This window comes from Leptodactylus fuscus, chromosome 11 (genome assembly GCF_031893055.1).
Source record: "Leptodactylus fuscus isolate aLepFus1 chromosome 11, aLepFus1.hap2, whole genome shotgun sequence".
NCBI classification, from domain to species: Eukaryota; Metazoa; Chordata; class Amphibia; order Anura; family Leptodactylidae; genus Leptodactylus; species Leptodactylus fuscus.
Window position 1 is genome coordinate 46,218,937 of NC_134275.1, and position 13,747 is coordinate 46,232,683.

Sequence of the window (13,747 nt, forward strand, 5' to 3'; positions counted from 1 at the left end):
CATCCAAACTCGGTAGCAACTGCTCACTCTCAATTCAGGGATCATGTCCATCTTCACAGAGGACATGACACTCAGTTGAGAGATGAGGTTATAGATGCAAGCCATAGAAGTATTGAGGATGGAGAGAGAGACGATGCTGCGCCTTCACCCTAGTGCTGGATTCATGGCTGTACTGCCGTATAATGTTCTGCACATTGCCGAGTAATTGGTATAGGGGAGCAAGATCTTCTCTGTGCTGTGTGCAGTATATAGGAGACATCATATCAGTTAGTCTCCTGCTTCCTCTCCCCCCCTCCGTTCTCCATAGACTTCTATAGGCAGCAAATTTAACCCGATCTCTGTATATGAATTCAGAGCGGGTGATCAGTGCAGGAGAAGTGGCTGATAAGTGGAGGAGAAAGCATTTTTCCTGAAATTTCTTGTATTTGGAGCTTGACTTTTTGGTTTTGTGATTCTACACAGGAACTGTCAGTATCTGACAGCAGATCCCTAACTACTGATTGGCTTAAATATAGCATTGGACCCTATTGAAACTGGTGGGATCTCCGAAGAAGGGATTTAAGCACTTCCCAGATGGATAGTAGTTCTTAGCATCGGAGATGTGTGACCCAAAGTAGTGATCATGGTGGGAAGGGAGCGTCCTGCGCTTGTTACTCATAGTGTTTGAGGGTGAAATGGCTGATAACAGAGCAATAGATTGTAGGTTTAATCAGATGCATATGTAATGGTATCCGTTGTAGTCGAATGACTCAAGCTCTTGTCTTTTCTCTTACAGCTGACCGCCTCTAAGTTTCCAGTCGTGATCAAGATGGGCCATGCACATTCTGGTATGGGGAAGGTGAGTACGGGTCAGGGGGACAGCGGGTCAGCTCCAGGACAGATGTGAGGGATGAACAGGTCACTGAACGCTACACGTTACACAATATGACGGTGTGGTTGTCCTCATGGAGTGTGACCCTTTAGGAGTCAGCCGCAGGTCATCTCTTCCTCTTCATGCATTTGACCTCCATTTCCTCTGGATTGCTAAATCCAGTATTGAGGCGTCGTACTGGGGTTTGTTTTTGTTTGCACCTTTTCTTGTGTCACTAGACTGAGTCATCGAGATCGGATGCAATGACTGGTAATGGAGGTTACGATAGAGTATGTTCCCCATAGTGACATAAGCCAGGGTTCACCCATACATTACACTGGAGGGTCACATGTTCGGAATTCCCATTGACTTTGTTGGAGAGTACTCCACGATCTAATATTCATCACCTATCGTCAATATCTAAACCCTGAAACAACACTTTAACCGTCTATTTGGGGACTGATTTTTATAGGGATTATTAGGGCTACAATTCTGTACAGATCTATTTCTCTATAGGTATTTATAGTAATCAAGACCTTGGTTTTCCTGATATAGAGTAACAAACCCCCCAGAAGTCAGAGATATATCCCCTATCTGATGTGATCCTCTTAGGTGTAGAGCCTCTGACAACCCTCATACCTCATTCCAGGTGAAGGTAGACAACCAGTATGACTTCCAGGACATCGCCAGTGTGGTTGCTCTAACGAAAACATACGCCACCTCTGAACCATTTATTGACGCCAAGTATGATGTCCGTATCCAGAAAATCGGAAACAATTACAAAGCCTACATGTGAGTGCGCAGAGTATACAAAGTGTATAAATGTCACTTTACCCAACAGCTCCTAAACGTATGAATGAGATAAAAAAGTGCTCTTACTGGGTTAATGATGTTAAGGACCACCAAACCACTGTCTGATCCTCCTACATTTGGGGTATGGGGCTGTAACCCTTGGGATACAGGATAGTGATATGCTGAGACTTAGGGTACAGGATAATGACAGGCTGACACGGGGCGGTACAGGATAATGACAGGCTGACACCTAGGGCAATAGGTTAATGACAGGCTGTCACTCGGGGTACAGGATAATGATAAAATGACACTTGGGGGTACACAATACTAATAGGTTGTCACTTGGGGGTACAGGATAATGACACGCTGACACTTGTAGGTACAGGATAAGAGTTAAGATAAAATAATCCTTTAATAGTCCGACCATGGGGAAATTCAGTAGTGAAAGCCTGAAACTTGGGGTACAGGATAATGACAGACCGACATTTGGAGGTTCAGGATGACAGGCTGACACTTGAGGGTACAAGATAATGACATGGTGACACTTGGGGTACAGCATAATGACACGCTGATACTTGGGGTAAAGGATAATGACATGATGAAACTTGGTGGTACAGAATAATGACAGACTGACATTTGGGGGTTCAGGATACTGACATGATGACACTTGGGGTACAGCATAATGACAGGCTGACACTTGAGGGTACACAATACTAACAGGCTGTCATTTGGGGGTACAGGATAATGACAGGCTGACACTTGGGGTACAAGATAATGACATGATGACACTTGGAGTACAGGTTAACGACACAATGATTTTTGGGGTCACTGATATGACATCGCTACTGTCTTGCGCTTATTGCCCTAATGCTATCCTACAGCTCCTATTGCTTTGCTCCTGGCCGGACATCTGATAGCAGTGGCTTTGCAGGGTCTGTGTGGTTTATTGAGAATTTGCTGCTGTTTTTATGACTCTTTCTTCCCATGAAGCTAGAAATAGTTTCACAGTTTACCTCAAGCTAAAAATATCCCTGTGTTGGTCTCTCTCGGTCTCGGTTATGCTCGTCCGGGTCTCTCTCCCTCCCTGTCTGCCGTGCGGGTTTTTCTGGTTCCGTACATGATTATTCCTAGCCTCTCCCTTCCCTCTCTCTCTCTCTCTCCGACATGACCTGGCACGAGTCTTTGAAACACCTAGATCCTGATCAGCCCTTCTATGAGGACAAGATGATCTGCGCTCTGTCTGTGGGAAAGTAACGTGCATACAATCTCATTATGTCAGGCTGGCAGGGATTAGAAGGTTGTTAGTGGTCACGACGGCCCATAATACTGTTTATGATATCCATAGAAGGAAGCTGTCTTTCGGTGGAAAGGATTTTATCGCCATCAGATGTCTGAGCAAAAAGGAAAATTCCCAGAAAGCCAAATCTTCACTGACATTCCTTAAAAAATCCCACATTCTCAAGAATGTTAAATCATCTGGTCGTGATTAACTGACCGTACCTGAGATGTGAAGATCATGTTCTAGAGTCTGTCCTCTGCATACGTGGAGCCCATGAACTTTTCTCTTAAAAGAACTATAGCACCATGGATCAAAAAACCCTTTCATTTGTAGTCTGGAAGCAACATAGAGGATTGATGTAGACAAGGACTGGTGAGGCAAGTGGACACGTTGCTTCAAACCATTGATGGAAGAACTAGCCAAGAACTAGATGCTGGGACCTCCAGGAGATGTAGAAATTAATAATCTATCAGTCATACACAAGAATCTGTGTCCTAGATGAGGGGCAGAATATAGTGATAAGGGCAGCTATGATCTAGAACAGTTTTACAGTAGGACCACTCATGGACATGATCTTTAATCCTAGAAGAGAAGATCAAAAGCGATGAGAGACTTGAGGGCTGGAGTCATGGGCAGGAGACCAACTCTGGTCATTAACTCAAAGTTCAGGACAGAAGTGAGAAAATAGTGTATTGTCTACAAAGAGTATATACCACAAGACCACCATGAGCATGAATTTTGGATCTAGAAGGGGTATAAAGCTGAGGCACCATTAACTTCAACTTTTAGACTGGGACAAGTATACAGTAGGTCGTTCATGGACAAGAAGTATCTCCTAAAAGAGGTATAAAGCAAAAACGAAACTTGTGGTCTAGAACAGGTATACAGTAGGATCCATCAGGGACACCTAGAGCAGATATCAAGCAGATGGTATAGCCCAAGTATACACTAGGCTAGACATAGATAAAAACTAGCTCCTGGGGCAGAAGCAAAAGGATAACTTGTGATCTAGGTATACAGTAGGATCAATCGTAGATAAGAACTTAAAGCCTGTGTGGAGAAGATTTGCTAATATCTGGTCTAGAACATGTTTACAGAAGGAAAGTTAGGACATAAACATGGGAGCTGAAGCGTTGAGACAACTTCTGGTCCAGAACTGCTATACAGTAGGACTTCTACTCACAGTCATGAGTTTTGGCCAAAGTCAGAAGTAGGAGGTAGAAATGATTTGATGCTTCGAGGTCTGGAATTAGTATAGAGGAGGCCAAACATGGGTGTGGAGTAGATGTGATAGGACTTGTGGTGTAGAAGTAATCTACAACAGGATCACTCATGGATCTGAGCTTTGGTCCAAATAGTATGGAGTAGAAGTGATAAGATGAGCAAAGGAGGCCAAAAGTAGAAATGAACAGAGTCTGGACCTAGCGTAAAGCAGACGTAATAGGACAATTTATGATCTAGAACAAGAATACAGCAGGAGCACTCATGGACATATACTTTAGGTCCTAGAAGAAGGATAGAGTGTACACTAGGCCAGTCACAGACAAAAACTAGCTCTTACAAGACATATAAAGCAGGAGCAAAAAGACAACTTGTGGTTGAGAACAAGTATACAATAAGATCAATCACAGACAAGAACTTGAGCTCTAGTGCAGGAATAGAGGAGAAGGGATAAGGTCTAGAACAAGTATACAGTAGGACCATAGTATGGAGTAGAAGAGATGAGATAACTGGAGGTCTAGAATCTGCATACAGTAGGGTATTGTGGGCACGGACCTAAAGCCTAGAAGATGGGCACCACAAAAGTGATGACGTATGGTGTATAAAAGTATACAACTGGTCCAGCCAAGGACACGAGCTTACCTTCTATAGAAGCTATAAAGAAGAATATGAAAAAGTATACAGAGCATTCAGGAGCCTAGTAAAGGTATAGAACAGATCTAGAATCAGTATACAGTAGGTCAATTCCTAGCATAGGAATGGGCCATCTTGATGTTGGTACCAGTTATTAGGCAGGGTTATACTGGACAGGTCAACAAGAAATTTTGAGCTTATGCCTGACATTTTTGGCCAATCCTGGTCTGAATTCTGAAATCTACCCTAAGACAGTCTATGGTATGAGTAGGTCCAGTCACAGACATGAATTTGTGTCCTATAAGAGCTGTACAGTAGGACAGACCATAAGGACCAGTCCAGAACATGGTGTCTTCTGCAGCTTGTGAGGGGCAGAAGAGCTTCCCGTGCAAGAATCTGACAAGAAGTCTTAAGACTAGATAATATGGACAGCCCCCGACATTCTCGCCCGAGCCTGACTCCTATTGTCTCCGGTACAGTATGAGCGGTGTGGGAGGCTGCCATCTGCTCATGTTGTGTTAGGGCCAAGAGAGATGATCTGTTCCAGCAGTGCGAGTAGAATTGTGGGCGAAATTCTTATTTCTTAAAGGGACGGTTCACATGCAGTCTGTTTCATCTTCATTTTATTTATATAATTTGGACGCAATCTTGTTCCCTTTTATCAGCCACTATTAGGTGAGATGATGCAAGACCCCTTGCACTCCTCCATGAGGAGGGGCTCAGCTGGAAAATCAGGCGGGTTCTGGGGTATGTTATAGGTGATGATGTCACGTATCCGACCTCAGAGATAAGAGATGATGTAAAGGGCGCTGACTAACTACAATACTATGGGATATTGAGACACAAGGCTAGAAGCCTTGACCCGCTGGAGCCTCGAGGGCTATATGGCCCACATTGGTCTGCTGACATATACCAACTCTATGGAGGCCAAAGGGACACTATTTTGAACCTTGTTGGGTAAATGAAGCCTGATGGTCATGTTTGACCTCCATGATGGGAGCTTTTCCCTGTGTATATGCCAAACATAGGGCTCAGACAAAGTCTGAACACTGCCTTACCCTGCTGCTAGCTCTGTTGATGGGCCTCGTGCTAGACCATGTTCACATTATGATAGATTTTGGTCGGGGGTTGCTGTCCACCAGTATTCTGGGGTCCTGAGGACATAATGGCCCAAAGTCCATTTGAGCACCTTTGTCTAGTCTGCTAGCATATACTAGCCCCATGGAGGCCAAAGGGACACTGTTTTGACCCCTGTTCAATAAATGGCACCCTGTGGACTCATTTGACCCCCTTGACCAGAGCTTTTCCCAGTGTATATTCCAAACCTAGGACTCTAATGCAGTCTGTACCGAGCCTTACCCTGCTGCTAGCTCTGTGCTACGCCATGCGGTAGGCCATGTTCACATTGTGACTGTATGAATGTATTTCAGTCTTGGAGTTGCAGTCAGTAATCCGGCACTCGCTGGACTGCGCAGGTGCCAGATTGTCATATATCGCACAGATATCAGCCCAGACTCTTAGCACTTACAATACGGGGCCATCAGGTTTTCTCAAGTCTCCATCCCTACTACTCAGCCCTGAGTCACTTCTTACAGCAGAGCATGGCAGACAGCCAGGGGGGACACAATCGCTGCAGTTTACACATAGGTGACCTGGCATATGACAGGGATTGTGAATAATGGAAGGTTATTCAGTTTATAGTCTATTTCTGTAGTTGGGTCAGAAGCCTGTCATGCCAGTAATGGCCACTAGATGGCGGCACGCCAGCAAGTGCAGAATGATGCAATGTACAGTATTTCACAATGACGGCGTCCAGTCTACAGCGGGGAATGATCAGCGCTCAGATGCCGAACAGCTCACCTCCTCCGTAATTAGCAGGGTAATAATCACAAGCCTGGGGGCGCTGTGACACTGGAGCGTATGCAGTGTTTGAGGAACTGGTAGTGGTGAAAAGTGGTACTGCAACCAGTGAGCACATCATAGCCCCAAGTGATATATGAATGATCTCTATTTGTATATAGGGGATGAGCGCTGTGACTGCACACACAGCTCTATGGAAGAACACAAAGGTCCTGACTTTCCTTATTCTCTACATTTCAGGAGAACATCCATTTCTGGGAACTGGAAAACCAACACCGGGTCGGCCATGTTGGAGCAGATCGCTGTGTCGGACAGGTATGGTATACAGCAGGGCTACTATTAGTAAAGGGCCTGCCATCCGGTGGAGGTCCAAGCTCAACATATCCAGGATTTACATGTGTTAAGACACACCTGTAAACCCGTCAGTGCCCCCTCAGACCCCACCAAGTTCGTTTTGTGCCTCCAAATAATAATAGTGCCTTCCTCTGTGTAACATACAGTGATTAAGTGACCCCATACAGTATAATGTCCCTTCATTGCCCCCATACAGTATAATGCACCATACACAATATAATGCCCCCTTAATGGCTGTAGTGGTATCTACATGGTATAGAGCCCAAGTGGTGCCCCCTCATATTATAATGACACATTTGTGCCACCATAGGGCTCCTTCTGTCAAACCATGTGTCTAGGTGTAGGGGCTCTGTGGGGTGTCAGGTCAGGAGAAATACTGAGCACCTTACCGATGTCCCTTCTATTCTGATATAGTGGTGGAGCAGGGACCGGCAGTGATGGGTTCCGCTTAGGGCAGGGGGTTGTATGTTCCCGCTCTCTCACTATGGCGGATCAGCTTATTCAATAAAGGGTGTTGTTCTAATTATTATTATTGTTTATTTATATAGCACCATTAATTCCATGGTGCTTTACATTTAGGGGTTTACATACGGTACACTAAATATACAAACATAATACTAACAATGACCGACGGGCACAGTGGGGTAGAGGCCGCAAGGGCTTACAGTCTATGAGGGAATAGGGATAGAGACAGAAGGTGAGGGGAGAGACTGTACAGATAGTGGTGTGGTGACAGTAGTGTCATTGGAGGTTGTAGGACTAATGGACGCCCCTATAGGTCCAATGGACATCATAGTAGGGTGAGAGTCCATCTCTGTTATCAGTCAATCAGATCCCGATTTATATCTAGAGAAATGTGATTAATAGCCGGCTGACATTTGACATGAGCGAGGACAAGCTCCTCCCCCTCTAGCTGTGAACAGCTGAGTCATGTCTGACAGTCTGGTCGCTATGGATACCCTGCCTGAAAATGCTGAGTCAGGCTACGCGCTCCTTTGTTTCCAATTACTCAGGCCTTCAGCTTAAGGCAGAACTGGCACAGGACTGAGGGCAGAGAAGGGGCAAAGAGGCTCCTCAGGGCCCAATCAGGGCGAAGCCGCCATGTCTCAGCATGTTACCATGTCATCAGATCAAGTGAGACACAAGAACAGCTCACAGTGCCCCCTAGTCTCACATAGGACAGATTCAAGACAGCAAGGACATAGTGTGTCGCCTTCTATTTGGATCCGAGGTATTTGGCTTGGAAAGGATAAAAGCTTGACATATGGCCATTTGCTTTGCAGGTACAGGCTCTGGGTGGACGCTTGCTCAGAGATATTCGGGGGTCTGGACATCTGCGCCGTGGAAGCCCTGCACGGGAAAGACGGCAAGGACCATATCATAGAGGTGAGCGAAGGCAGGATAATACGACCACCACTGCAGCACCGCCTTGTGGCCCTAATAAAACATTGCTGACCTGTAATTCCTCCTCTCTCCATCAGGTCGTCGGCTCCTCTATGCCTTTAATTGGTGACCAGCAAGAAGAGGATCGCCACCTGATAGCTGACCTGGTTGTTAGTAAGATGGCCCAGTCTCTTCAGTGCAGCTCCTCCCCGAGCCGCACCATGCATGCACAGCAGCCCCAGGTAAGACCAAAGGGACAGTGCCCTCCTTAAAGGGGTATTCCCATAATTCTTGTCCTGCAGCCTGCAGGGCTCTTTGCTCTCTTCACTTCCTGGATTTCTCAGCACATTGGTGGGCGGGGTTTCACTTGCTCTGCTATCTGCTATGTTTGCAGTCAGTAATGAGGGATTGGTTGTAAATGCATTAGCACAGTATAAAACTGATGTAGCAGAGCTGGATTTGAGTCAGCTTGCATTACATACAGAGGTAACGGACCCCTTATCTCAGCCCTTATCAGCCAAATTCAATTAAACCGGCTGATAAGTGGAAAAGCTGAAGATAGACAGCACAGTAATCCTGGAGCTCTCACCTCCCCCCTCCCCTATGTGAGGAGCTCCTTGCTTGTCAGCCCCCACACACCTGAGAGCAGGCAGCCACATCACTTGAGAACTGAGCAGATAAGCCCAGTGGCCATAGAAACACAGTGTCAACAATGAAGTGAATAAATTAAGATAGCGGCCAAACAAAGCAGTTTTGATAAAGCAATGTATTTAGGAAAAGTCTTAAATCCACATAAACTAGCAGTATAGCTAGGATGCTTTTCATGGGACAACCCCTTTAAGCAGGGTTTAGGATTCAGGGATTTTAGGATTCAGTTCCTGATGTCAAATGTGTCTGATCTTCATATGTAATCCTGTCATTCTGACATCATGGTGTCTGCAGAAACAGACTCTTAAGGACTGCTCGGCCCTTTGGCACTGCCCAGAGATTTGTCTTTGTGTGTCAGATTTCCAGCAACAGTAATTTCTGGACTGTGTCAAAGGGGTCTGAGCTTTTTATATATCTCTGTCACTCGGAACTCTTGGACCACCACTAGGATGATAGGACTCTATGGGCAGCGCAGCCCTTTGGCATGGCACAGACATTTCTGTCACTGATACAATGGGTCATTCAGTTACATGTAGGGGTGTGAGCTCACTAGAAGCCCTCCGGTTAGCCCTGAGCCTCGTCCGTTTTATTTTTTTTTGTACAAATTGGGCAGGTTGCCCTTGGAAACACTCAGCAGCTAAGCTCCGCCCACTGTCTTCATTGGTGATTTTGTCTGTATTGCAGGCTCAACCTGTTCACTCGCGGTCTGGCACCCCGGTCCAGCAGCAGAGACCTTCTCCACAAGGTAGATCTCCACCCTATACCATGTAGTCAGGAGCATTATGGGAAATATTTAGTGCGGCCATGGCAATGTAGCCGAGCTGGGCAGGTTAGATGTGCTAACTATTCCCCATATGCCGAGCAGTCACATGTGCTGTTCCTCATCTGTTGTAGGGGGTCCTCCAGCGGCACAGGGTCCTCAACGACAAGGACCTCCCTCTCAGCAGAGGCCTCCACCCCAAGGACAGCAGCTTCAAGGTTTAGGTCCTCAGCCATCACAACATCCACCAAACCTCCCCAGCCCTGGGGCACAGCAGCGACAGATGATCCCCCCGCAGCAGCAGCCACCGCCGCAGTCGTCACCCCAGCAGATGAGGTCCCAACAACAGCCATCACCCCGCCAGTCTCAATCCCCCCAAAGGCAGCCAAGCCCACAGTCACCCCAACGTCAACAGCAGGCTCCCCCTATGCCAGCAGGCCCAAAGCCAATGGGCGTCCAGCCCCCTCAGCCACGGCAACCCGGACCTCCAAGGCAGCCCATTCCTGCAGGACCCCAGCAGAAGCCCCCTCCTCCCGTCCATCAACAGCAGCACGGCATCCGCCAGCCTGGACAGCAGCCACCACCGCAGCAACGGCAGTCAGGCCCAGGCGGACCCCAGCAACAGCTGCCACCCCAGCAACAGCCGCCCCAAGCACAACAGCCGCCACAACGACCCATGACCCAGCAGCCCAGGCCTAACCCTCAAGGACCTGGGCAGGGTTCACGTCCTGGTGGGCCCCAAAAGCCTCAATTGGCTCAGAAGCCGGGCCAAGAGCTGCCCCCACCCCAGCCGCAGCTGAAGTAAGAGCCCCTCGAGGTTCTGGGTGGGCCACACAGGTTTCAGCTTCCTATACTACCTATTGCATCCCTTTTGTTGCATGCCGCTTAGGTGAGGTGGGCACAGCTTTGGCACAGACCGGGTCACCTTGCCTTGTTTTTTTTGTACTGTTAGCTTGGACCCGGTTGGGTTTTGGTGGCTGCGCTCGGTCCCTGGTGACTGGGGACACTTAGTCATGTGGGTTCAGTGGGTCCCTGGGGTTGCCCGCCTCCTGGCAGTGCCCAGTGTAGCAGGTGGTGACTAGCTTAGTGTGAACGCCTACCAATGCATGACTTTAACTGATCATTATTTTTCTTTCCCCCTCCTTCTACCTCCAACATATATAACACATCCCCCTCCCCCGTCTCTTGTGTCTTCCCCACCCCACCACCCGCCATTACGAACAAACCCTCCGCTCATCCCCATCCCCACCCTGCCATCTTCTCCCATCATCGGCCATCCAGTAAGTCCCAGTCCCTCACCAACTCCTTCACCCTTGCAGACTCGCCAGCTCCACGTTCCAGTCTTAGTCACGACGAGGTGAAAGCCGAAACGATCCGCAACCTGAGGAAATCCTTCGCCAGTCTCTTCTCAGACTGAAGGGGATCCATTACTCCCGCGTCACATCTCTCCCGACCAACCGACCCAGCATCGCGGCTCTGTGTGTTATCCCGCTCCCTCCACCTGTGTGCACGGCTTAAATTCCTTGAAAAAAAAAAAATTGTAAAAAAAAAAATTAAATACGCCGCCGAAGAGGTAGATACGGAGAGGAGACCAATCCCGGGAGGAAGAGAGGACCCTAGAGGCCGCTATCGCCACTTACAGATGGCGTAGGGAATAGCAGAGCCCAGAGCGCCTGCAGCAGTACAATCCGTAGGAGCCAGTCCTCCGTGTACATACGTGTATACAGACACCGCACATCCGCAAGGAGCCTGCGGCGCTCATTTTGTATATGTTGTGTATGTCCCCTCCTGCGCTCCTCCCCGCCCCCCTCTCGGTATCTATCCCTCCTGGTTCCGTCAGTTCTTTTGAAACGTGGTGTGTTGCGGTGTTCCTGCCTGTGACCCCCCCCACCCCAAAATATTCTGTTGACATCCCCACCCAAAACATTGAAATCCCTCCATCAACGCTTTGCTTCCTGATTTTGTCTCTTCTTCCCTTCCCCATTTTTCATGGCTGTACCCCTTCCCACCTCCGCTGTGTCCCCCCCATTCCAGGTCTACTTTTTCGTGTGACAGTAACACTGTTGTAATGTGCGTGCTCTGCAGCTTGCCGTGCGGTTACTATCGTGATCTGATTGTTCTAAGTATTCAGAGTAATATATTATATCATGACTATATTAAAGAACTTATAATTCCACCGCCCGCGCGGAGCGGGCGCCATGACATGTGCGTGTAACGTGTGTCAGCGTTTGTGTGCAAATGTGAAAAAGAAAAAAAAAAAAATCCCCAAAGGGGGCAAGAAAATGTGATTTGTCCAGATTAAACTATTCTCTGAAAGCAGAAAACTGGTGTGGTGTTGCGTCTGTGGAGGGTGGCTGCAGGGGCCGAAATACTCAATATGGGACCTCACTTTCATCTGCAGCGTAATATTGGCCTGCTTACATAAGCACGAGTGGTCTGAAATACTCTGTGCTGCAGAGGAACCCTGCTCAGCCCACTAACAAATGTGATTTCCAACTTGTTAAATGAAAGGATAGGTCACTGCTCTCCTTGGGATCAGCACATTCCTCCTAAAATACTCTGTGCTGCAGGAAAACCCTGCTCTCACATCAGTCTGTAACTCTACCCCTCATCCCATTCCTCTGGTCGCATGCAGCCCTTCTCCTCCTTACATCATGACTTTGCCTGTCACTCCCAGCCCCCTCCTAACATTATTGCATGATCCTCCTGAAATACTCTGTGCTGCAGGAGACCTCCATACTCCTTTCACTATTGGTCTGTGGACTTACTTGACCACATTCCCCTCCTCACACCATCACACTGCGCGTCACATTGTGACACCAGTGGATAGGTCACTCATTACCATCTCCTGAAACACTCTGTGCTACTAGCTCCTGCTCACATCAGGACCTTACTCTCACCACATATAGTCCTGTCCTCAGTGGAAAGTTCATGGACCATAGTGTATCCCTCTCCTGAATATTCTGTGCTGCTGTGAACCTGAACCTTCTGAACCTCTCATCAGGATGTTGCCCTGTCCTTACTTACATTGTCCTTTCCTGTAATACTCTGTCCCTATTGCTAGGGACGCTTCTTCCTCCCATCAAAAGTCTGCAGCTTCGTTCTGCAAACTAGTGTCAAGGAACATACAGCTTTCTGCTCCCTCTAGTGGTGATATTTAGCATTACAACACTTCAAAAATAGATTCCACATTGCTGGTCAGATTCGGGAGCAGCACCAAAACCTCTGAAGCTCTCGCCACAGCCTTACAGACGAAGTGCAATACCAGACACAACCCATAGTCCGGTGTGGCGCTGTTTACAATCATATGTGATCACCAGGCTGATACCCAGGACCCCACAGATCAGCTGTTTGAGGCCGCAGTTTTCAGGTGAGCGCTCCAGCTTCTATACTGAAAACTAAGCACAGTGCTGTACATTGTATAGATCGAGATCAAAACGGCAGCACAGGCAGACGTACAAACCATGTGATCGATGAACATCTCATCATCAGCCTCATAGGAACAGCTGACTGGGTATACATAGGACCAGGTATCAAACCCCACCGATCACATACTGATGGCCTATCCCAAGGGTCGGCCATTATATATATATATATATATATATATATATATATATATACACTCACCGGCCACTTTATTAGGTACACCTGTCCAACTGCTCGTTAACACTTAATTTCTAATCAGCCAATCACATGGCGGCAACTCAGTGCATTTAGGCATGTAGACATGGTCAAGACAATCTCCTGCAGTTCAAACCGAGCATCAGTATGGGGAAGAAAGGTGATTTGAGTGCCTTTGAACGTGGCATGGTTGTTGGTGCCAGAAGGGCTGGTCTGAGTATTTCAGAAACTGCTGATCTACTGGGATTTTCACGCACAACCATCTCTAGGGTTTACAGAGAATGGTCCGAAAAAGAAAAAACATCCAGTGAGCGGCAGTTCTGTGGGCGGAAATGCGTTGTTGATG

At 47.5% G+C, this 13,747-nt stretch overlaps 1 protein-coding gene across 4 annotated transcripts in view; it reads left to right on the forward strand.

The window, feature by feature from the left end:
* SYN1 (synapsin I) overlaps positions 1 to 12,096 on the forward strand; it is a 57,055-nt gene extending 44,959 nt beyond the window's left edge. Inside the window, exons 6-13 of one of the 4 annotated variants that reach the window (XM_075259587.1) lie at positions 776 to 838; positions 1,500 to 1,642; positions 6,876 to 6,950; positions 8,273 to 8,375; positions 8,471 to 8,614; positions 9,705 to 9,765; positions 9,915 to 10,617; positions 11,100 to 12,096. In XM_075259587.1, the coding sequence (XP_075115688.1) occupies positions 776 to 838; positions 1,500 to 1,642; positions 6,876 to 6,950; positions 8,273 to 8,375; positions 8,471 to 8,614; positions 9,705 to 9,765; positions 9,915 to 10,585 (1,260 nt within the window). In that variant the 3' untranslated portion in view covers positions 10,586 to 10,617; positions 11,100 to 12,096. Of the gene's footprint in view, positions 1 to 775; positions 839 to 1,499; positions 1,643 to 6,875; positions 6,951 to 8,272; positions 8,376 to 8,470; positions 8,615 to 9,704; positions 9,766 to 9,914; positions 10,618 to 11,061 lie in introns of all 4 variants that reach the window. The other 3 variants (XM_075259584.1, XM_075259585.1, XM_075259586.1) reach the window with 3 other exon arrangements.
* The last annotated feature ends 1,651 nt before the right edge of the window (positions 12,097 to 13,747 follow it).